Source organism: Calonectris borealis, chromosome 2 (genome assembly GCF_964195595.1).
Source record: "Calonectris borealis chromosome 2, bCalBor7.hap1.2, whole genome shotgun sequence".
NCBI lineage: Eukaryota > Metazoa > Chordata > Aves > Procellariiformes > Procellariidae > Calonectris > Calonectris borealis.
Genome location: NC_134313.1, coordinates 31,028,990 through 31,050,750, shown reverse-complemented (window position 1 = coordinate 31,050,750; position 21,761 = coordinate 31,028,990). Strand labels below are relative to the sequence as shown.

The window sequence follows — 21,761 nt, the reverse complement described above, 5'->3', positions numbered from 1 at the left end:
CCTTGGAAAAAGGCCTCAAAATGATAAAATAATAAAAATATGGCGTAGGTGAAAGCTGTGCCAAATTTACCTATTCACAAGGATAAATTTCAGCCTGAGATTACTGAAAGGTATAACTGAATACACAAAATAAAAATCTAAACAAAATGTGAACTCTGACCTTGTCAGATGCAAGGCGTGTTCCCCTGCATTGATCATGACAATTTAAAATTGATTCCGTTATTAGATTCTGCTTTGTTTTCATTTCCAGTCAAGATAATGGATCTATTTAAATCATTATCAAATGTGTAATCAGTCAGGAAATGCCTGTGTTACCTGAGACCAGGAGGAATGTGGTTCAAGGTCCAGAGAGAGTGCATACCTGCTTGCTCCTATACATACATACATACATACGTTGCCCTGAACGTGCTATTGTCTATGAAGGTTCCGCTCCTACGTGACATGGCACATTCAATGTAACGTCCCTTCATCATGTGCCCCACTGCCTCGGGTGATGGAGTAGCTGAGGGTCTTCTCCCAACAGCATTTCTTTCCTGAAGTGCATCTCTTGAATTCTCACGCTATGTGGACTTTAAAGCTTCTCTACTTCTACCTGATGGTAACCGAAGGAAAGAGGCGTACCTCAATGAAGGTTAAGGCCGAGTATATTTGCACACCACGGCAAGGGATGCGTAAGCATCCGAAATTCTCAGTACCTCTCGCCAGACCATCAGCGTGTCCTGCGTCTGGCCTCGGGGGATGTAAGAACAGTTTATAATTAATCTAAGTGTTTTTATATCAAATGCAAGCGGTGAATGAGTGAGAAGGAGCTATCGTGTAGGTGAAGGACAGGCTTGCGCGGCCGCATCAAGCATTCGGGTCGGCCGCCGACGCCCCGGCCCTCCCCTCCTGAGGCGGGCTCCCGGCCTGCGCCACCCGCCCAGGGGAAGCCCGAGCGCAAGCCTGGCCCGGCCCGCGCCAGCCAAGTGTCGTTCTTCTCCCGCATGCGGCGGGCTTGCCCGTCCTGCTGCCGGCCGCAGGGCAGGGGAGCGCCGCCCCGCGCCGCCGGCCTCCCCGCGGGGACGGGCCCTGCACCGGCCCCGTCACCTGTCCCGCGGCCGCAGCCCCGAGGGGCGGGCAGGGCCCGTTCCCCACGGGCAGCCCCTCGCCCCCCGCGGCCGAAACATGCCGGTGTCCAGGCAACGGCGGCGGCGTCACTTCCTGCGGCGCCGCCCCTCCCGCCGCAGCCCTCGGGCCGGGGCTCCGTTCCGGGCTCGGGCCGTTGCAGCGGCCGCGACACGTGGCGCGGCGGGGCGGCCCCGCTGGCGGCATGGCCGCGGCGGCCGAGGCGGCGGCGGGCGGCGGCGGCGGCAGCAGCAGCAGCAGCAGCAGCAGCCGCCACGAGAAGAGCCTGGGGCTGCTGACCACCAAGTTCGTGTCGCTGCTGCAGGAGGCCAAGGACGGCGTGCTGGACCTCAAAGCGGTGCGAGGGCGGGGCGGGGCGGTGGCGCCATGGCGGCGGCCTGACCGCGGCGGGGGGACGGCGCCCGCGGCACCGCCGGGCTTCGCCGGCGTGCACAGCCCGGCCGCGCTGCCGGGAGGGCGGCGCAGCGCGGGGGCCGGGCCGGGCCGCCTGCTCCCTCCCCCCCTCCCTTCCTCCCTCCCCGGGCGGCGGGGGTGCCCTGGCCGCTGACGGGCTGCGGCTGCCCGGTGATGGCTGACAGCCGCTGCGGCCGGCTGCAGTACGCGTTCCGACTCTTTTTGAAGAGGTTAAAATGGTTACTGTGCCTAAAATGTAGCTCACTGGGTTTTTTTGTCTTTATTTTTTACTCTCCTGCGTTGCTCTCTGCACTGACTCAGGGCCGTTATTTAAAACTGCTTCTCTCCCGTCCCCCTCGATGTCCTTTTAGCAAAGAGAAAACGATGTTGCAAAACAGACCATCGCCTTCGTAGCACTTTTTTTATATATATGTAAAAGTTGCTTAATCGGCGGGGTGGGTGGCGAGTCATCGTCAGCCACTTCGGCAGCCCGCCGCCTCGGAGCCATGAAGGCATTGGAGGGCGGCAGCGGGAGGACTTCCCCGGTGAGGCCCAGGGACGAGCCCACCTTGCGCCAGGAACTCGTGCCGGGAGGTCTCTCTGCCTCGGGAGGGGCCCTTGGCGCGGGCCCCGCTCGCCGGTTCCCTGGCATGTGCCGCCGCGCTGGCCGAGGGGCTGGGGCCCTGCGCGGCACATCGAGCAAAAGCGTGTTTTGCTTGGCTGGTTGAGGTCCTCGGCAAACTGCTGAGGAGTTAAGCAAAGTGCCGCAAGAGGCTGGCTTGGCACTTTGGTTACTTGAAGTCCTTTCTGGAAAACTGGCCTTATTTGTTGATTATTCTTAATGGGCTCCAGGAGGTGAATGGTGTTCTCGGAGCTTTTTTGTGCATCGCTGTTCAGAGAGCAAGCGCTTCAGTGATGTTACTGTGGCTAGTGAAACTTCAGGGTGAACTGGGAGGGACACTGACAGGTTTTATATTTCTCCTTTAGATATGCTGTGATCTGGACAAGTTGATTGATTTCTTAGTATTTAATTGCCTCTTTCTTCAGTAGAACGGAACTAAGCATCCACATCTTGGGGATTGTTGTGCAACTGACTTTATTATTTATCATGTGCTGCGAGGTGTTCCAGGTCACTTTGAGAAGCAAAACATACTCAATTTGTAAGACGTTGGGCCAAAAAGCTTATCTTAAAGAGCCAAAGAGGATAGATTTGAACATAAAGTTGGGCTGTTTAGAGGGACGGGACGACGTTTCTCATTTCCTTTTGTGAGGAAGGCATCCACCCAGAGGGAGGGTTGATAACCAGGGAAAAGTAAGTGGGCACTGCAACAAGTTGTAGACATTTCTGCTCAAGACCTTCATTGGAGATTGGTTTCTGAATTACAGGATACCATTTGCTGGAAGTAAATACTAACTGAAGTGAGTAAATCGTTGGTACTTTCATAAACAATGAGTCAGAACACATTTCTGTAACTAATATTTCTCATAAATAAGCCACATATCTAAGGAAAAATGAAAACCATGTGTGTTGTGTCGGTGTGCTCAGGGAACTGAAGAACCAGGACGGTCTTGAAACGGAACAGAGCGTTCCAAGAAATGATTCATGCAGTGAACATCTTCAGATGTCTCCCTGCTGGCAGGTATTGACTGTCTGATGTTGTGCTGCTGATTAGTATTTCTGTAGCAAAAGCAGCAGTGCACTACGAAGAAAATAAAATTTGGAAACATTAAGTGTACTTCTGGCTTTGTGATTTAGCAATTGAGAGTGAAAAGCTGTTCTATAGGACATTTCTTGGTGATTTTTTGGTACATCTATAATTATAGTTAAGCGGTCTGTAAGAGGATACTTTGGGACATGTGTGCTGACCCATCATGAAGCAGTAGTGATGCATCGTCCTATGCGAGGGCACTGTTCCTCACTTTAGGAGCAGGGAACCCTGCGAGTTCTGTGTGCTGAACTGTCTTTGGAAATGTTTTAGCGTTGGATGCTTCTCTAGTAACATCTGACAACTCATGGGAGTGGAAGTGAGGATTTTCTTTACTTGGAATTTGCATTCTACAGTGCTTACTTTAAAATCAAAACCGGCTATTCTCCAATAATTGTATAACTGTCCCTAAATAACCCTGTATAAGCAAATCTAGTTATCGAAATAAGCTTAAAACATTAAAGGATGAGATGGAAGGGAAAGAAGACAAAGTTTGTATATGCAGCAACCCACGAATTGCAGGGAAGAGAGACAAAGAGCAAGATGAGTGAATAAGGGGTAAGCCACCTGAAATGACTCCTAAAACATCATGTGTTCTTTCTCTTCAGTAGCATACAATTGCTTTTGCCTTGATTTCTTAAATGGGCTTGGTTTATAGCAGAATGCCATCCTTGCTGTACTCAAGGTTAAGTAGTGTTTCTGATCATCAGTGTAAAACATCAGGTACTCTAAAATCTACTTGCTTGCTACTACCTTTAGAAATGTATTGATCGGGAGCAAATAACAACTGCCTTACACTTGCCCTATGCCACAGAAGAAGAAAAAGCCTGTCTACTAAATTTTACATTCCCTTAACCTTTATACATGCAGTCATATTCAGCACTTTTATGTACAGGTTGCCAAGCACGCCGTTCAGTTTAAAACTCCCACCAAACTTTTGACAGTCCTCTTGGGGAGAAGATGTTGTCATCTGCTATGGGGGCAGGCTGGAAGATGCAGGACCTCTTTCCTTTGACACTTGGAGAGCAAGCAGACGTTGCTGGCCCTTCTGCTTTGTTAAGCTTCTCAGTAATGACTCTGCCATGGTGCTCTAGTGAATTCCTCTGCGCTTCAGTGCTACCACAGCGAATGTGCAGCTAATAATTCCCCCTGCCTTTTGTCAGTTCCCAGGGAGCAAAGTAGTAGTTGTGTGAGAGTGCACCCAAACTCTCGATTATCCTTTTTCTGGTTGTTTTTTTTTTTTTTTCATTTCTGGTCAGGGGGTTGTATGTGTGTGCATGCCTGCAACTGAAACTGTGCTGAACAGCACGTTTTCTGTATTCCAGAAGTTGCACAATCTGAATGCACACAGAACCAGAGCACTGCGCTTAGATGTTTTTCTTCCAGTTCAGAACCTGTCTATGAGACACTCATATAGTGCTTGTCTTGGATACATATGTATTCAAAGTATGAGGAGATACTAGAAGGAGTGAGTAGAGTGCAGCAGCTTTACATTAAAAAGATTTTATGAAGGAACTCCAAATACAAATGATTCAGAGGAAGGAATGTGGAAGCTACGTCCAACCGTCTTAACAGGGCCATTGTGATAGATGTCCCTTTCTTGTGGTGCCTGGATCTGCTTCAACCATTTGACATAGGCTGAGAAATGATGAGTTTTAAAAGTGTTTTTGACAATAGGAGATTTGTTTAGAAGTCTCAGGAGGCTCTTTTAATTATTGAAGTCATTAGTGCATAGTTCGTGTGGAGGAACTGAATGCCTGAAGTTAATTTCTGAGCCATGTGCCTGCCAGAAGGTGTTAGATTCGTAACTGCTAGAGTGTTGGGGAGGAACTTTTCAACTGTTTTTTAAAATATCTGTGAAACACCCCATAAAATTTTGAGAAGATAATTAGGTTATAAGACCAGCACCAGAAAGTTAGTGAATGTCTGGATTAAACTTTCCAGACTGGCCCCAGTTTAATTTCATTGTTGGAATTCTTGTTGTAAGTAGTTGGACTTTGTAGCTGTGATTGAATTATATACAGTGCTAGTCAAGCCGAATACATACGTAACTGTGTCCGTTATTTTCTTAGTCCCTAACCTGGGGTTCTGGAGCCTGTTTAGCAGGAGTAGTGAATCTCCACTGCTGATGTTAATGGGAGCTCTGCTTTGGGCATACAAAATGCATTAGAATTTAGAGTACTGAGACCACTCCAACTTTGAAACATCTGAAGTTGGGCACTCAAAATTAGTGATTTTTTTTTTTTTATAGTCTTAAACTTTGGTTTGAAAATATGTTAAGATTAGTAAAGCATTTATGTATTGTACAGACGGGCATTTTGGAAAATCTCGTGAGATAATGGAGTCTGTTTCCAGAGCAGTTTCTTCATCATTCAAACCATGAGTGGTAGACTAAGTCCTAGGTCCATGTGCTGAGCAATGGGAAAAAAGCAGAAAGTAGTAATTAATCAGAATAGCAGCTGATTAAGTGTGTGCTGCCCATTCCTTGCACTGAATAATGCAGAGAGCTTGTAGAAATTTTTCCTCTGAAGACCGTGAGATATACAGGGTGTTGTACAGGCGGCATCAATTTTGTCACTTCCTAGATTTTGAAAGCTTCTCTTGCAATTGTTGTAAGCAGTGTGTACACGTGCAGCAGAAATAGCAGGTTAAGATAGCAGGTGCATACCTGCTGATACAAGTGGTTGAAGAGCCTCTTTCCTTGGAGAAAACTGAAGTATGCGCTTTATATGTTTTTGTATGTATTTTGTTTTGTTAGATAGGAAAAGATTTTAACAATCTGCTACAGGAGACCATACAAAAGATAAATGTTGATAACAGTATCACTAGAAACACTGTTTAGTAGGTACATCCCTGTCAAGGAGAAAAAGCAGTTTTTATACTTCATGGCTGTAAGAGTATTTTTTTTAATCACCATTCTTCTTTCATTTTTTCCTTTAATTTTACTTCACTAGCAAAACATTCACCAGTATGAATTGGACTACTAAGTCCTAGTAATTAACTTTCTAGTAGGAAAGTGTAATTTCTGTGGAAGATTAGTGACTTTGTTTATGGTTCAGAAAATACTGTAAATTTGTTATATGGAGTTTTCTATAAAATGGATTTGGTTTTCCTTCCTATTTGTGGTTGTCTCAGGTTGTATTCTTCATGTAGGCTACTTTACTAAAAGCATTAATTTAATAGATCGTTAGACAAACTGAAATAAATCATTATGTGCCTATAGTGGAAATTGGCTTTATGCATTAGTTCAAATTTGGGATGCAGAAGTCTTTGCCAGTTATCCTTCTCTCTATTTTTCTTCTTTTTTTGTTTTAATCTGTTTAATACATATAATCCCTTCTAATCATTATATCTGAATGTCCTGAGTAGTTACAGAGTCAGACTCCTCTTTGCTTTCTCTCCTTTTGGCCAATATTCTTTGAACTTGAGCCGCTTTACAGCATCAAAGAGATGAGGGTGTGGAAGGCACGACTACCCCAAGTTTGCTTATTTTATCTTAAGTCTTTGCATCAGGTACATAGAAGTCACCATGGAGAGAATTACGGCATCAAGCAGACTGTTTCCTCTGCCTGACCCTCTGCTTTGCTTTGAGTGACAAGCTGTGACAGCACGCAGACACACGGCCTAGCTAGCTGTAATGTAAAAGTGATAGTGTGACAGTGGCGAGCATCCCTATGAGCTGTACCAGGGTCCTGGTGGCTGTGAAATGGCTCTTGGTACTCAGTGTGACAGATTGAGCGAGCCCAGGTATGCTGCGAGGTGGATTCGTGCGATGAAACGTTAGACGATGCTGGCTTGAAGTATTGCAGCTCTCCTTCAGCCACTTTCTGAAATTACAGCCCTGTCGTTTTGTATCCCGGCACAGTTTAATCCAAACAAAGGCTGCAGTACCTCGAGTGTCAGCGGAAGGAATGGTAAACTCAATACCTCGTTGGCTTTAGAGGCTTGTTCCATTTGCAGGGCATTGCTGTCTGCCTTCCCTACTTTTTCCTACCTTCCAAAAAGAGCATTGCAAGCTCCTCCGTGCAGTTGAATAGCACACGCTCCAAATACCGAACACGGTCTTTGCAGCACACGTGAACTCTCCTCTCTGACGAGGGTAGGCCTGCTGGCCTTCAAAGAGGTGACCCCTCTCAGCGTGCTTTGTAGCACTACCTGCAGGTGCTGAACTTTTGAATTCATGGTTGAGCATCTGGCTCTTGAAGAGCTGAACCTTCTCCCTTCAGAATTACATTATTTCGCATTTTTCCAAGGGAATGGTTTAACGGTCTTTTGCCCTCAGCATGCAAGTTGCTGATACTTGTTATTCTTCTCTTGACAGGCTGCTGATACCCTTGCTGTGAGGCAGAAGAGAAGGATCTATGATATCACCAACGTTTTGGAGGGGATTGATCTCATTGAGAAGAAGTCAAAAAACAGCATTCAGTGGAAGTAAGCCGTGTCAATTCTGCAAATTTTCACGTGCTCAAGAGCAACAAAAATTGCCTCTTTCCACTTCTCCTGACTAGATATGACACTGCAAAATTAATGTTACACTCATCAGTGAGCAATATGACATTTAAGAATCACAGTAAAGTTGCAAACAAACTTTATTTAACTTGCGTCTGATACATAAAATCAAGTTTAAAGCCTACAGGAGAGAAACTTTCAGAAAACTTGTACTGCTACTTTATAACTAGCACTTGTACTTGAAAAATTTACTCTAGATGAATCTGGGAAGGGTAGTGGGACACAGTGTCTCCACCTACCTACCTGCCTGTAGTCCATGCCTATTTTCTCTTGGGTCACTGCAGGTGAAAGCTCAAGCTAAGAGTTAGAGGGGAAGGAGGAAGGGCCTGCAAACCAGCTCCAATGCAGAAAAAGCTACATTCCAAAAGAAAATAGATAAAGGGGAATTTTAAATTTGATTTGAAGTTAAGAATTTTCATTTTTCTGTTAAAACACTGCTGGGAGGGTAAGCACTCATTTCCTTCCTGCTGAATATTAGTTAGATTTTCAAAATGTCGAAAGTAGTCTTAAGAAATTATCTTTGCGTCTTTGCTTCAGATTTTCACTTCTTGTGGTTTCATGAACCATTATGCCTTTTTAAGAGGTGTAGGTGCTGGCTGCAATACAAAAGAAGTCATAGACAGGCTGAGGTATCTGGAAGCTGAAATTGAAGATCTAGAGCTAAAAGAAAAAGAATTGGATCAGCAGAAACTGTGGCTTCAGCAAAGTATCAAGAATGTCATGGATGATTCCACAAACCACCAATATCCTTTTAAATGAATTGTGTGGATCTTGGAAGTAGAATTAAAGCAACAGTTAAAGTGTAGGTAATGGGTAAAGCATAATGTAGTCCATTTTATCCAGAAGCAAGGAGAGGCTGATATTTTTTTTCTGGTTTTGGTTCAAAAAGAAAGAAAATATAAATCTTATTTACATGACTTTTTAACCTCTGTGACTGCAGTGATTTTTAAGTCCATGGTATAATCCTGGTGTCTTATTTTAAATGAATTACATTGCTTTCCAGTGCTTGAATTTATACTTTCTTAGCATGAAATCTTTTTTTATGTTGCTTCCTTCTCTTGAAAAGATTAAGCTATCACCCAAAGTCCCGAAGCTTGCTGGGTTTGGAACTGGAAAAATATCCTGTGTGTAAATACCCCATGAGCAGAGAGTTCCAGCTACGTTGCTTGTAACCATGTGTTTAGCTGTCTTGCAAGATACTGTGCAAAATAGACACCTGCGATTTGGAGCAGAAAAGTGTGCTTCTTATCTATAGTACCAGTGATAAGTACTTAAAAATTGCTTGCAGTTGCTGTCCAGAAACTGTTCCTGTAAAATGGTTTTTGTAGAAAGGAGACTGAAGTTAGACGTTAGGAGAAACTTCCCTTTGGGAGAGCTAGCACTGGAACTGGCCCCCCAGGGAGGTGGTGGAGTATCCGTCACTGGAGGTTTTCCACAAGAGGGGAGGCAAACGTCTGTCTGGAATGTCTTAACAGTTGATCCTACCTTGAGGCAGGGGAATGGGATGGCAGACGAACTCTCAAGTCCCCTGTGGCAGTGTTTTTGTGTGATTCTGGGAAGTTCTGATATGTACGTGAATTCTATAGTGTCAAGTTAGTGAGGTAAATGGTATTCTTCAAAACAAGATTTTACATGTTCTCCTTTTTTAGAAGAATCTCTTCTCATTCAAGCTACACAACTTTTTTCTTTTTGTATTTTCTTCACAGATGCAGATTTTTTTTTCTTTAAAAGACAGTACTCTGCTATTTTTAACTAGCCATTCTGAAAGCCAAAAATCATGCCTTGATTACACCTTTGAGTAACAGCAATAAGTTTATAGTTTAGGCTCAGTTTGGACAAACTTCTTTTAAAGGGCAACAAATACCAGTTTCATGTTGCTTTAAGAAAAATGTTCCTTGACATAAATTACGTTTTCATATGTCACCCATGAAGATATCTGCAACTGCTTCAATGGTAAGTTGCTGCTAGGCTGGATTTCTTAAAGTGAGGGATTTCCTGATCTTCCTCTTGACAACTAACTTGCTAACTAACCTGCTTTTTCCCTGTAAGTATTTTGAATTTAGAAGTATTCGCTAGTGATCAATAGTAAGTCGATGTCTCTCATAATGTTCATGACTAGCAAGTTCTGGCGTTTTCTAGTTGTAGACACAGATTGTACGGAACGACAGCTCAGCTGTTTTTGGAGTACTGTGTTTGGATGTCTCTTTCTGTATTCGTACTCTGCAGCAGCTTGCCTCAGGCTATTAACGGAACGAGGGACAGGGCATGTTGATCCAACCCACCAGAAAGATCCGGCAGGTCCAAATTTCCTAAAGTTTTCTGGTGGCAGCTGCAGCCAGAGGGAGCTCCTGATGATGCTATATAAATGGGGCCAGCTGAAGTTCAAAGATGGGGCATTGGTACTAAATCAAAAGGATTCCTTCTGTACAGGAGGTTTGAAGAAATTGCCAAGAATTGCTGGCAGAAGCTACTTCTCTGGACATCCTTTCCTGATCCTGGGGCACCCAAGGGAAGATTGTTGTTCCGCCTCCGGCTAGGCTCAAAACCATCTCTTCTTTGCCACAAGGAAGGTTGTGTTTGTTTTTGAATAAAAGTGCAAGATTAGACAACTACTGCAGAGTTTAGCAAAAATGAGCTGTTACTAAAAAGAATTAGTCATTACAAAATGTGGAGGCACCTAGTACGCCAGTCACATAGTACTTCATGTAAGTGTCTCTTAGGAGGTAGAGAAAGAAAAGCATTATTCCAAGTTATGGACAAAGGGGAAATGATGTGCAGGTAGGTGAGTGACCTGCAGCGTAAGGCAGGTTGTGCCAGTGGTGTTGATGTAATTGTGATGTCCTGACTTTAACCAATACATTTTAGTGCACATAATAAGCCACAGGTGAGTTTGATAGTCAGCTGTTACATCCCAGTTGTATGTGCTGCAGAAGCTGTGAGCTTAGACACTGCAAAGTGCTGGCACTGAAGACAATCATTGAAGACCTTTTCTTCCTTCTCCTGTTAAATCTCTCTGTACTACCACCATTTTTCAAAGCTATAAAGTGAGCTGGACCAGAGAGCTGTTTTAGCTGAAAAAGAAACTAGTTAAATAAATACTTTCACCTCATGTTATGAATACAACTAGGAGATCTGGGGACAATAACAAACAGGTAAAGGAAGTGCTAAATATTGCATTGCTATGAGAAAAGGTTCTTGCAACTATGGTCTAAGAATTGGAATTCTGTGATTTGTATTATGCGATATACTTGGATCATACAGGGACTACGCAAGTCCCACCACAAGTTTATTTATGCTAGAATTGCGCAGTATTTTAAGTGGCCGTACAGAATTACCATATCTCATTTGAGTGGATACCATGCAAGACTTAAGAAAAATATGCACATTTAACACTTTCTTAAAAATTGCTATTTAACCAGGAGACACACTTCTAGCAATTCAAGCACCTTGTGGTACACAGTTAGAAGTACCTATACCCGAAATGGTATGTACTGGTTTCTTGTTTACCTAAGTGTTCTAGAGGGACAGTGGAAAAGCAGATCTACATTAGAGCAGAGGATTTCTCTCTAGCTACATGTGAGAGGGGAAAAAATTTTAAAAATGAGATGCTGTCAGTTGAGAGTGCAGGGGACGGGTGGGAAAAAGTGTATTTGGGTACCTGGATAGACTAATGGTAATTCTGTCTTCTATTAAAAACAACATATAATAGTGGGTTTCTTTGCCCTCTCTTCTTCTCTCTTGCTTTTAAGTGTTGCAACTTTCCAAATTAAGCACAATTATCATTAATTCCCTTGAGAACTTGTTAGCAGTGACTTTTGTGTGTCAAATTTGTCTATTGTATTGCTAAATCAGATCTCTTATGAAAAAGCCTTTTAGATTTAGTTGTAGGATTAGTTTAGCTTTACTTTATGTTTAGTAACATGGTACTAGACTGGGTAGAGAAACATAGACTGCTGTCTCGCTTTAGCTAGAAGGCTTAAACAGGCAGGATTAAAGTAGGAGGCCAAATTACTTACCTCTGTCCATCTTTAATTTTTTTTGTTGCCGTGCTCTGTTTTAAATAGGGTTTACATAGTTGGGAGAGAGCATTGTATGAAGCATGATAGCCACTATGCTTGTAGAAAGGTGAAATTCACCTGAGAAGTTTCAAAAGCTATTTTTAGGGAGGCTAAACACAGTCTAATATCGTAAGAGCATCCAAAGCTAGAACCGTGAAGCCGATCCCAGTGATACTATCTTTGTCCGTCTCTGCTGAAAACAGTTCAGGCAATGGTAAGGTTGTGATGTTGGGGGGTTTTTGGCTTTTTGTTGAGGACTAAACCAGCTGATCTTAGTCTTCATCACTAACTTCAAATTGGATGTTTTGTTTTTGTTCCCCTCCCTGGAGGCTCCTTTCCCACTTTTCTCATCCTCATTTTTTCTAGAACGTACTTGCTAAAAACCTATTTGCTGAATTAGCCACTCCGCAGTCTCATTGAGGCTGTGCTAGAGGAAGCTAGTCTTAGCGGTACTGCTTAAATAGCTTGCCAAAAGAAGGCCTGGCAAATCAGCTAAGAAATTGTTTCTACTGACTCATGATCCTGTGTCCACTCAGTCTGGGTGAGATATTCAGCTGTTTTAGGGTGCTTGGTCCCAACCAGGATCATTCTGAAGCTCCATGTAAAAGGAAGAGATTTAAATGTACAGAAATCATTATTTATCATTGCTGTTATTGGTAAGGTGTAGCCCTGGTATAAGTCTCATGTAACTTGAATTCAAGATTTAGTTAAGCACTTCAAAGAATTGTATATCTGTGTCTTCCATAACTGTGTTCTCGCCAGGTAAATACATTACAGGTTTGTAATCTGTTTTGTTTTGTTGTGGGTTTTTTTTTTTAATTATTAGATCACATGTATTAATTTTTTTTTTCCTGAGTATGATTTGGTAAGTTTGTGCCAGTTCTCAGCTCTTCCTAGTGATCTAACTAGAAGAGCACTATATTTATCTTCTGCATCAGTTTGAGAATTCTGTTCAAACATCTTTATTACTTTCTGTGGGAAATAACTCTATGCAGTTACTGTTACATTTTGTAAAGTTCCAAGTTCTCAAGGAACGGTAACTTTCTTAATACACCGCCTCTACAGGGACAGAATGGACAGAAGAAATACCAGATCAATCTTAAAAGTAGTTCAGGACCTATCCATGTGCTGCTTATAAATAAAGAATCGAGCTCCTCCAAGCCCATGGTGTTTCCAGTTCCTCCACCCGATGACCTTGCACAGCCCCCATCTCAACCTGCAGCTCCAGCGACTCCCCTTAAACCTGCTACAGCTCCTCAAAATCCACCAGAACAACATGATCTGAACCAAGGACAAGAGTTACCGCAAACATCAGTTGCGGACACGCCATCAGGTGGGTCCAGGGTTTTTCCTACCTCAGATGGGTGGGGGAAGAAGGGAACTGGAGGGAGAGAAGAAACTATTAGAAGAAAGATCAAGAATTTGCATAGTGTAGCAGCTGTCTGTTAAGAAACTACCCCAAGGGCTTTCTAGCAGCTCTCAGGAGGTTACAGAGAAGCCTCTTCCTCTTCTGTCTTCTGTCTGGTGAAACAGATTCTTCCCTTGTAGCTTATCATCTTATACCGAACAGGTTTTGGATGTGATCGTGTTAATTATTCTGAGGTGCTTCTCCAGAATGCAGTATGGAATGAAATTGCCAACCTCTGAAGGAGTATATGATTTGAACATGTACCTTTTAATGAGACAGATAATACAGGCATCAGTTCCAGCTTTTGTGCCACAAGGTCACTTACCTTCTTCCACATAGCCACAGTGAGAGACTGCCTGAATATCAGGTATTTTTTTCATAATAATAGTAGGATAATATGAAAAGACTTAAGAAAATGCTGTCAGTGTTACAGACTGCATTTCTGAGGGGTCCCGATTACATTGTGCCTGTGACTTTGGAAGGGGGAGACTCCTCTCGCCTCATCCCAGACATTGGCCATGTTCTCCTCAAAAGACAAAGCCAGGTGCAGGCCTTTTGTGTTCCCTTTTCCCATAACAGACTTTATAATGTGCCTTTCTGTCTTTGTAGTCGGCAGCGTGCAGCAGAACAGTACAACCCCGGCAGCTCCTTACTCCAGCCTTCCGGAGTCGGTGTTGTACCCCAGCCTGTCAGGAGATGTCGCCCAAGCTACAGCTAGCTCAAATGACTACCAGGGCTTGCTGCCCCTGGATGTTAACTGTATTCTCAAGCCAAACTCATTCGACATAGCAAAGATGGAGGAGCCCGCAGGTAGGAAGAAGCAGTTACTGTTTCAATGTTTTTATTAGTTTCCTGAGCCTTTCTTTGTGACGGAGCTACTGATGAGTTACGCAGCGGGAAGGATGAGTGTCACCTGAGTGACAGGCCTTTGTTCCTCTCCTAATGAAGCCACTGAGCCAGCTCCGAGTAGCAAACTCATTTTGAGCAAAATACCTCTCTCTGCCACCAAATAAGCTCATATTGTACATGGTTCTAGGGTTATAAGGGATCAGTGGGAGAAATGCATCAGGAAAAACCGAGGGTTACAAAGATTAATATATTTTACATATACATGGCATGCCATCTCCACAGCTCCTACACTGCACATGAGCCACACTGTACTTTGCAATTCAGTGTTTTAATGCAGAGAATATGTGTTGACTTCCATAAACACATGCTCCTGTCTTTCACAGGAAATATCAGTGGGGATATTATTGATGAACTCATGTCTTCTGATGGTAAGTATTTAGCATCTTCACGTTTCTAATAATCACAAGTAGCAGCATGGTTTTTATGTGAACAGCACTCTTGGTAGGTATCTGTTAAATTTGATGCCAAGAGTCTGTATGGAATTACTTCTTTCCCCTGTACTGCCTCCTCTATCTTTGTCATTCTTGTCTTTGCTCCCCTTTCCATTCCCTGCAACAGTTTTATTTAACAATCAAAATATGAAAGCCTTAATCCAGCCAGCACTTACATGCATGAGTAGCCCACCAGTCCTTAATTTCAGGAACAAATAAAGAACAGGCTGATGACTAGAGTGCTGCCTTAAAAAAAAAAAAAAAAAAAAAAAAAAAAAAAATCTGGTTTAATTCTGTTCTGCCTCAGGCTTCTTGCAGGAGCTTTGAGTAAACGTTTCAGAACATATTTACATGCCTGCATGCAGACTGATACATGGCCAGCTGTAGTATACTAACAGAACAGACAGATGTCACCCGTTTCTGCTTTTGCACCTCAGCGGCCATATGGGTGCAGAACTGAACCACAGCTAGCGAGTTCACACGCTCCCTGCCTCTCTGCTCTATCTCGCTAAGGTGCCAGGCAAAGAGGTGAACTCAGCTGGGGGTGTTCCTCCTGCCCTGTAACTATGCTGCTGTGAGCAGCCTCTGCTAATACCTGCCCTTCAAGCAGACAACCTCAGGGCTTATTCAGAAACAACCATGTAATTATAAGAGCCGTGGGGCAAAATGGGATTATGTGAATGTGCCAATACATGGCCAAAATGGAAATAGTCTCCATTTTTAGAGCAGGTACAGCATGCCCAGCTCATCCGCACTAGGTTAGTGTTCCTGAGGTGCAGTACGAGGGCTGAGGCTTCTCTGCTTGTGTTCCCTCCCCAAAGCTGGCTTTCAAGTCCATGCTTGAGTTGCAGTGCACAGAGAAACTGCTAGCCTCCATTTTTCATCTGTAAAATAGGGATGACGGTAACTCCCTTAAAATCTTAAATATTTGAAGGCTGATATATGCAATACGGTAACAAGACAAAGGAATATAAACATAAATGATGGCTTTCTGATGAAAATTTCAAAGGAGCTCCTTTCTGCAGAAGGAGAAGCTAAGTCCATATTCCACAACTATCACTCCATTCTAGCAAATTCACTTAAAATACTGAGCAAAAAATGTAGACACGTCACTTACTGCCTTAGTTTGAAGGCAATACAGGTATTCAAGGTATGTTTCCTAGCATGCTTGTCAGATTATCAAGACTATTTTAATTATTAAGACTAACCCTGATACTGGTGATGACAAACATACTGAATTATGAGATAGGCCTGATATTCCAGAAGTGTTTTAATTTAAACTAAACTCTTCCTGCTTTACAGTTTTTCCTCTCTTACGACTCTCTCCTACTCCCGGAGATGACTACAACTTTAACCTGGATGATAATGAAGGAGTCTGTGATCTCTTTGATGTGCAGATACTAAATTATTAGATATTGTGTCAACCAGACTACTTATCTACCTCTAACTATAACATTCTAGACTTCTTCATAACCTAAGTATTTGAATAATGAATGTATAACTTAGTTCACTGACTCTGGGAGTATATTTCCTTTTGCTTCCTTTAACTACTTCACAAAACAAATTCAACAACCAGAAAGAAGGGCTTTTATAAAAAATTCTGGCACATTTTTTCACCTGAGTGTCCTCTGTGTAATCCAATTATTTGGAGTTTTCTTTAGTAAGAAAAGTGAAAATGCTTTATAGCCTCTTGATCATTTTTTAAAAAATGATTAGGCTTCTTGCTCACAGTTAACAGCATTTTCTTTGAAGCTTTACTGCCAAGAAGCTTTCTACTTTTTTTTAACTTTTCAATTTTGAAGCTTTCACTGCCAAGCTGAAAAGTGAAGGATATCAACTTGAGTTACGTTAAATTGTTTCAGTGAACCAATTTTGTGAAGTGCCTTCTGTTTTAGCACTTTAAGTTTCTCACATTGACTTCTGACATTCCGCTTTCCTAGATGATAGGAAAGGTCTGTTTGTAGTTTGTATTAAAGTGTGCCAATACTTGTATATTAACAAGATTTTTTTAATAAAATTGTACAAACAAAGCCATCAGTATTTTTGATCTTCATTTCTTGCAATCCTTTCATTGTCCATTATACATTACAACTGAGATAATAGGCTTGTGGCAGCATCCACGTTTGCTGGTTCCTCTTCCGGATGTGTGGAAACCTGAAAAAAAAGTTACAGTTTAAAGTAGAAAGCAGTATCTTTTTACTATGCTTGAAAAAAAAAAAACGAATAAATACCTGTTGTCTAGAAGATTGGTTTGTCTTTATATATTTAATTTAGGCTAATTTGGGGGGCATTACAGGATTCACTAAACTTGACAGCTAAGCAACCAATACTTTATGCTGCAGGAGGAAGAAAAAGCATTATGCCAGTAACATAACATACATAGCCAAATGGAAATAGGCTCAACTTTTAGCTCAGGAAATGCTCTCAACAACATAATTTTGCAGCTTTGGAGAAAATACTATTACAGCCTGAGTGATCAAATTCAACATTACGTCATGTACAGCCCTGCCAGCACATGAGCAGTGGTATAGTCCGAATTCCTGGCTGCGTGCAATAGCAAGCCAGCAGGGTTAGGGCCACTGCCACCAACTGCCTTGAAACCCTTGCTCGGCCTCATCCTGTGCTGGTGGCACTGTCACCTACATTTCATTTTCCCCTCAGCCTCTCCTTAAGGTACTTGACACTCATTCTGTCGCTCCCAGCAATGCAGAAATTTGATCACCCCAGGCACAGTAAATAAAACTCACATCTGCTTCTCCCAACTCCCTCTACTCCCCCCAACAGCCAGGATGGATTCATCTGTACTTTGTCCTGGCCCGCTCCTTTCTCTCTCCCCCAAACCACGTCCAGTACATCAGGAAGAGTCAGCATAAAGAGTTTACACGGAGCAGTTTTTCTGCAATTAAATTCCGTGAATTATTTCTTGCTCAAGACTGCATGTAGCCCTATTTAATAGAGTAGACAAAGGAAGACGAGTGAAACACCGTCTTGAACCCTAAGTGCTACAGGCAAGAGCTCTAGTATAGAAATTGCTGTTTCAGGTGTTGGTACTTCTGATGAGGGAATATGAAGGCTTAGGAACTGGGAACAGAAAGAGGCAGAGCTGTTTGGTTCAAAGCACTATCGGGTGCTTCAGGTAGGGAACAGCAAGGTTCATCCTTACTTTCTGTGTCTACTAATGTTGAGGCGTAAGTCTGAAATCAAGGGACTGGAGCTGGAATTAACTTTAAAAAAATCAATTAAAAAACAGCTACAACATAATTTAAAAGTACGTTTTGGAAGTCTGCTCTGGCTCTTTTCACTTTAGTAGTTATATAGCACTTGAATATGCTAACCGGATTTCAACATTACCACACAACTGAAATTAATAAAGCTGGATTTATAGCTTTAAAGCAACTGCATGAATTGCCTGCAGTCTTAGAGCCAGAATATAAAGCTTTGAACATGCATTTTCCTTTCATTTACCTCCTTGGATTTTTACAAAGGGAAATTACCTGATGACTCTTCTGAGGTTCTGCTGCAGTGCCTTTTGATAGCTGCTGTACTTCTTTCTGAACTTCAGCAAATGCTTTATTTATTGTGCTAACTTTCTCAGCATTTCTAATGTTTATCTGGGAGGGAAAAAAAATACACACATTGGTATTTTTAACTGAAATTCCATTGGCATGTGAAATTGTACCATTTTTTGTATAACTACTATACAGCCAGTATTATATCTCCCAAAATTGCTTTTTAGTAGGTAAGTTTTTAAACTTGAGTTTATCTATTACTTAATTGTATCATCTGGTCACGTACTACTAATGTTCTAATAAACTGAAAATTATGAAAGCAGTTAAACTTGTTCTATTGGAGAGGGAGCCCATAGCGATCCAGAAACAGAACAGAGAGAAAACAAAAGCCAGGCTGTGGACAGCCCCTGCTATGCCGCCCTCAGCTCCTCTTAGCTGGAGAGAACTTCCAGGAAGGGCTCCTTCCTTCATTTGTAAATGATCTTACCATTTTGAATTTCTCCCCATAGTTTGCCTTTCAGCATCGCACCTTGCATTCCTACTTGTTTATACTGTAGGTCTGGCCAACAACGTCTATCAGATTTTGCTATGGTATTTAAAGAAACTTCTATGGCTGTAGCAGACCAAGACCTGTATCTGGTCCATGGACACCTCAGCCTCACTTAGTAGCCCAAGACTGCCTTCATAAGTTATTTCAGCAAAGATGCTCGCTTTCGAAGGGGAAGAATTAAGATATGGATGTGTGCTGTGCTCTGGGAACAATAATCTGTCATAGAGGAGCCGGGTGGATGCATGGGGCCATCAACTCTTTCACCACTACAGCAAATTAAAATTCAGCTGATCTCAGCCCTAGCAGCTGTTGCTTCTGAAGCACCACGTTTGGAACAGGATTGTAGCCAGATAATGGCCTATTACATTGCAAATGTTCCAGAAGCACGCTCATACTTCTTCAGGCAACCCCAAATTTCAGGATACCTACTGCTGTTCCAAAGGCTACCCCTGTAATTCACCTCTCAGCAATTTACATAGGCAGAAGCAAACCATGAACTGTTACACGTATTCATTTTGCTTTCAAAGCTTCCATAATTTCAGAGCATCTGTACATCAACAATAACTCAAATTCTAAGTGAGTAACAAGAGAAACAGTAGTAAGAAAGCAGTGGCAAGAGGCTGATAAAACAAGCCTATTTGGATTAGCAGTTTAATTCATAATAACCTGGATGGTGACTTGAGAAATACAGACTCGGCTCCTAGCTCAAATCGGAGTGGATGGGACTGTGGGCAATGCAATTTACAAAGAGCTTAGGTTTTTCCCATTGGGCTCGTTACCGTCTTCCAGCTTCACAGGGGTGCTGAAAGGATCCAGTCAGTTTTAATACTGGATATCCTCAGCTGCTCTGGCAGGACTCCTCCGTGGAAAGAGGCTCTGTAGCTAGCATGTATATCTATATCAAAAGTTGTTTGAATAGTTATAATGGGCTTTTATCTATTAAAGAAGCAGCCTATTTTAACAATTTTGTCTGAGCATTCTCCTATACTGCTTAATGATAAGTAAATCCCGAAAGGCTTAATGAATTAAAGAATACAGCTTCAAACACACAGAATAAAATTTTAATCCTAATAAGCTACTGACTTTTCATGAATATGTTTTTAAACCTGTTTCTCCCTTTATTATACAGAACTCTCTAGACTAAGTGGAGATGACGCCAGCAATATGAAATTGTTTTGGGGCTCCCTGTTTATTTCCAAAGTTTGTTACATTCCTGTCTGTCTACCAGATTAACTTGTCAAGTGGCTTTAGCTTCCAGGAGAAAATCTGAAAGGGCCTTTTTTTAGAGCTGCTATTTAACTCTGTTTGCCCAGCAGACTGCAACTAAATCTAATGGGAACAATAAGCCACTAGCTTTCTCCTTTTATTATCAGATGCCCCTCTAGAGGGACCAGCTGAACTCTCAGCAGATGACACAGCTCAGGCTGGAGGCAGGGTTTGAGAAGAAGATACCGTATAATGACTTGCTGCTACCAAGAGGAAAATTCTTGCTTAGATCACCCCCTTCCCTCCTCCCCTGCATCGCTCTGAGCCACACGACCCACTCTCTCCCTCCTCTGGGCTGTGGTGCTTGCCGGACATGAAAATGGCAGAATATTATTTTTGCTTGTTTACTTTTCCATGTTTTTAGTGTGTTAAATCAGCTCACAGAAGGGTCTGCGGAGAATCCCAGCCCATCTAAGGTGTCAGAAGGGGGAAAAGAGGCATTAAGAGTAAAACATAGAGCAGCATGTGCTCTTAGATCTATTCACTGCATCTCGCTGACACAGCTTTACTTGCAGCTGAGACAAATAAACAGCTTCTGGATCAGAAAAGGCTCCATCCTTTCTGGTTCTTCCCCCAAAAACGATTCTCTTTGCACTCATTCATAATTATGTTTGTTCAACTCATCAACCCAGCAGAGAAAATGCAAAATGCATTTTTTGCTGCAAGTTGAATCATCTAGAATGTGATGAGTTCCCCAGCCAAGTCGAGCTGTGGGAACGGAGCCCAGAGCCTGGTAAGGGGGCTGGGGTGGGGAACGTGACGGAGAGGAGCAGGACTTCCCTGTACAGCATCTGTGCCTGGTGGTTTGGATCAAGCCACTCTGTTAAACCGTACCCTGAATTACACCATCAGTGACGCTGCAAGCGCTGCCTATTAACTGTAAGCTCATTAAACAACTGATGTCTTCAGCACCACGTTCCCCAGGACACGCTGAGATGCTGTCAGGTACTTTCTAACTGACCCCCCTCCAGCAGAACAGCTTGAAGTCTGATGTGGCGGAAGCTTGCAGGAGATTAGTCAAATAAACTTTCTGTGCTTCTCTTTTTGAAGATGATGTCATCAACACACAAGCCAAATTTTCAGGGGCAAACAGTGTACTTTGCAGTTTCGCACCCAGAAGGGTACTGTCCGTAACGCAGCTCTATTCAGTCACGGGCGCTTCCTCCGCCCCGCAGAAGAGGGCTACGAGGAGGAAAGGCCGCACCAAGCCAACCCCGCGGAAGCGGCCGAAGCCCCGCGTGGGCCCTACGGGCGACGCGGCAGGACTGAGGCCCGCCGCTGGGAAGCTACCACGCCGCTCCCAGGGCAAGCCTCCGCCCGCCCGGCGCCCCCCCCCCCCGCGCCGCTCACCTGCTTCAGCCCGGAGGTGACGGGCCGCGCCTTGCCCTTGGCCTTGGCCTTGGCGGCGCCGCGGGCGATGCGGAAGACGGTGGCCGCCTTGGCCGCCCGCGATCGGCTCTTCCCCATGGCGGCGGCACCTCCCCGGCGGCCGCCTGACGTCACACCCGCGCGCCGGGAAGCCTCCAATCCCCCCACAGCACGGTCAGTGGGCGGTGGGGCCGCGCGGGGCCGGCAGGGGGCGCTGCGCCCCCAGGCCCCGCCTCTGCCGGGTCCCGTCCCCGTCCCCGTCCCCGTCCCCGTCCCCGTTCCCGTCCCCGTCCCCGTCCCCGTCCCGGCGGCGGGCGCCGCTCGCCCCAGCCGGCTCCCCAGCACGGGCGGGCTCTGCTTCCTGCGCGTGTCGCGGCGGGCCGCCGAGTTAAACGCTACGGTGCCAAAGCACGTGCCGGACAGTCCCTGAAACACGGGGTTTTAAGAGAAAACAAAAATCGAGTGGGTGGTGGGAAACCCGTCTGGCTCACGGGCCCCGCCTGCGGAGCGCGAATCTTCCTACGGCCAG

At 43.9% G+C, this 21,761-nt stretch overlaps 2 protein-coding genes across 2 annotated transcripts; one reads left to right on the top strand and one right to left on the bottom strand.

Annotated features, from left to right (window-relative positions):
• The first annotated feature begins 1,247 nt into the window (after positions 1-1,247).
• Positions 1,248-16,569, top strand: E2F5 (E2F transcription factor 5). Its single transcript, XM_075141568.1, has 9 exons — positions 1,248-1,462; positions 7,546-7,655; positions 8,315-8,476; positions 9,643-9,686; positions 11,153-11,217; positions 12,857-13,124; positions 13,809-14,009; positions 14,432-14,476; positions 15,842-16,569. Exons 1-9 carry the CDS (start codon positions 1,310-1,312, stop codon positions 15,949-15,951), a joined length of 1,158 nt encoding a protein of 385 aa, XP_074997669.1. The 5' UTR covers positions 1,248-1,309; the 3' UTR covers positions 15,952-16,569.
• On the bottom strand, positions 16,527-21,388 carry RBIS (ribosomal biogenesis factor). Its single transcript, XM_075141578.1, has 3 exons — positions 21,215-21,388; positions 18,034-18,150; positions 16,527-16,693 (listed from the first exon to the last, which is right to left on the bottom strand). The coding sequence occupies exons 1-3, from the start codon at positions 21,329-21,331 to the stop codon at positions 16,625-16,627; spliced, it is 303 nt and encodes a 100-aa protein (XP_074997679.1). The 5' UTR covers positions 21,332-21,388; the 3' UTR covers positions 16,527-16,624.
• Between the last annotated feature and the right edge of the window lie 373 nt (positions 21,389-21,761).

Excerpts from the sequence above, each read along its gene's own strand:
- RBIS (XM_075141578.1), bottom strand. The coding sequence starts at position 21,331 with ATGGGGAAGAGCCGATCGCGGGCGGCCAAGGCGGCCACCGTCTTCCGC. Across the intron at positions 18,151-21,214 it reads TCACCTCCGGGCTGAAGCAG|ATAAACATTAGAAATGCTGA; the intron begins GTGAGCGGCGCG and ends TTTCCCTCCCAG. Across the intron at positions 16,694-18,033 it reads AACCTCAGAAGAGTCATCAG|GTTTCCACACATCCGGAAGA; the intron begins GTAATTTCCCTT and ends CTTTTTTTTCAG.
- E2F5 (XM_075141568.1), top strand. The coding sequence starts at position 1,310 with ATGGCCGCGGCGGCCGAGGCGGCGGCGGGCGGCGGCGGCGGCAGCAGC. Across the intron at positions 11,218-12,856 it reads AAGTACCTATACCCGAAATG|GGACAGAATGGACAGAAGAA; the intron begins GTATGTACTGGT and ends CCGCCTCTACAG. Across the intron at positions 14,477-15,841 it reads TGAACTCATGTCTTCTGATG|TTTTTCCTCTCTTACGACTC; the intron begins GTAAGTATTTAG and ends CCTGCTTTACAG.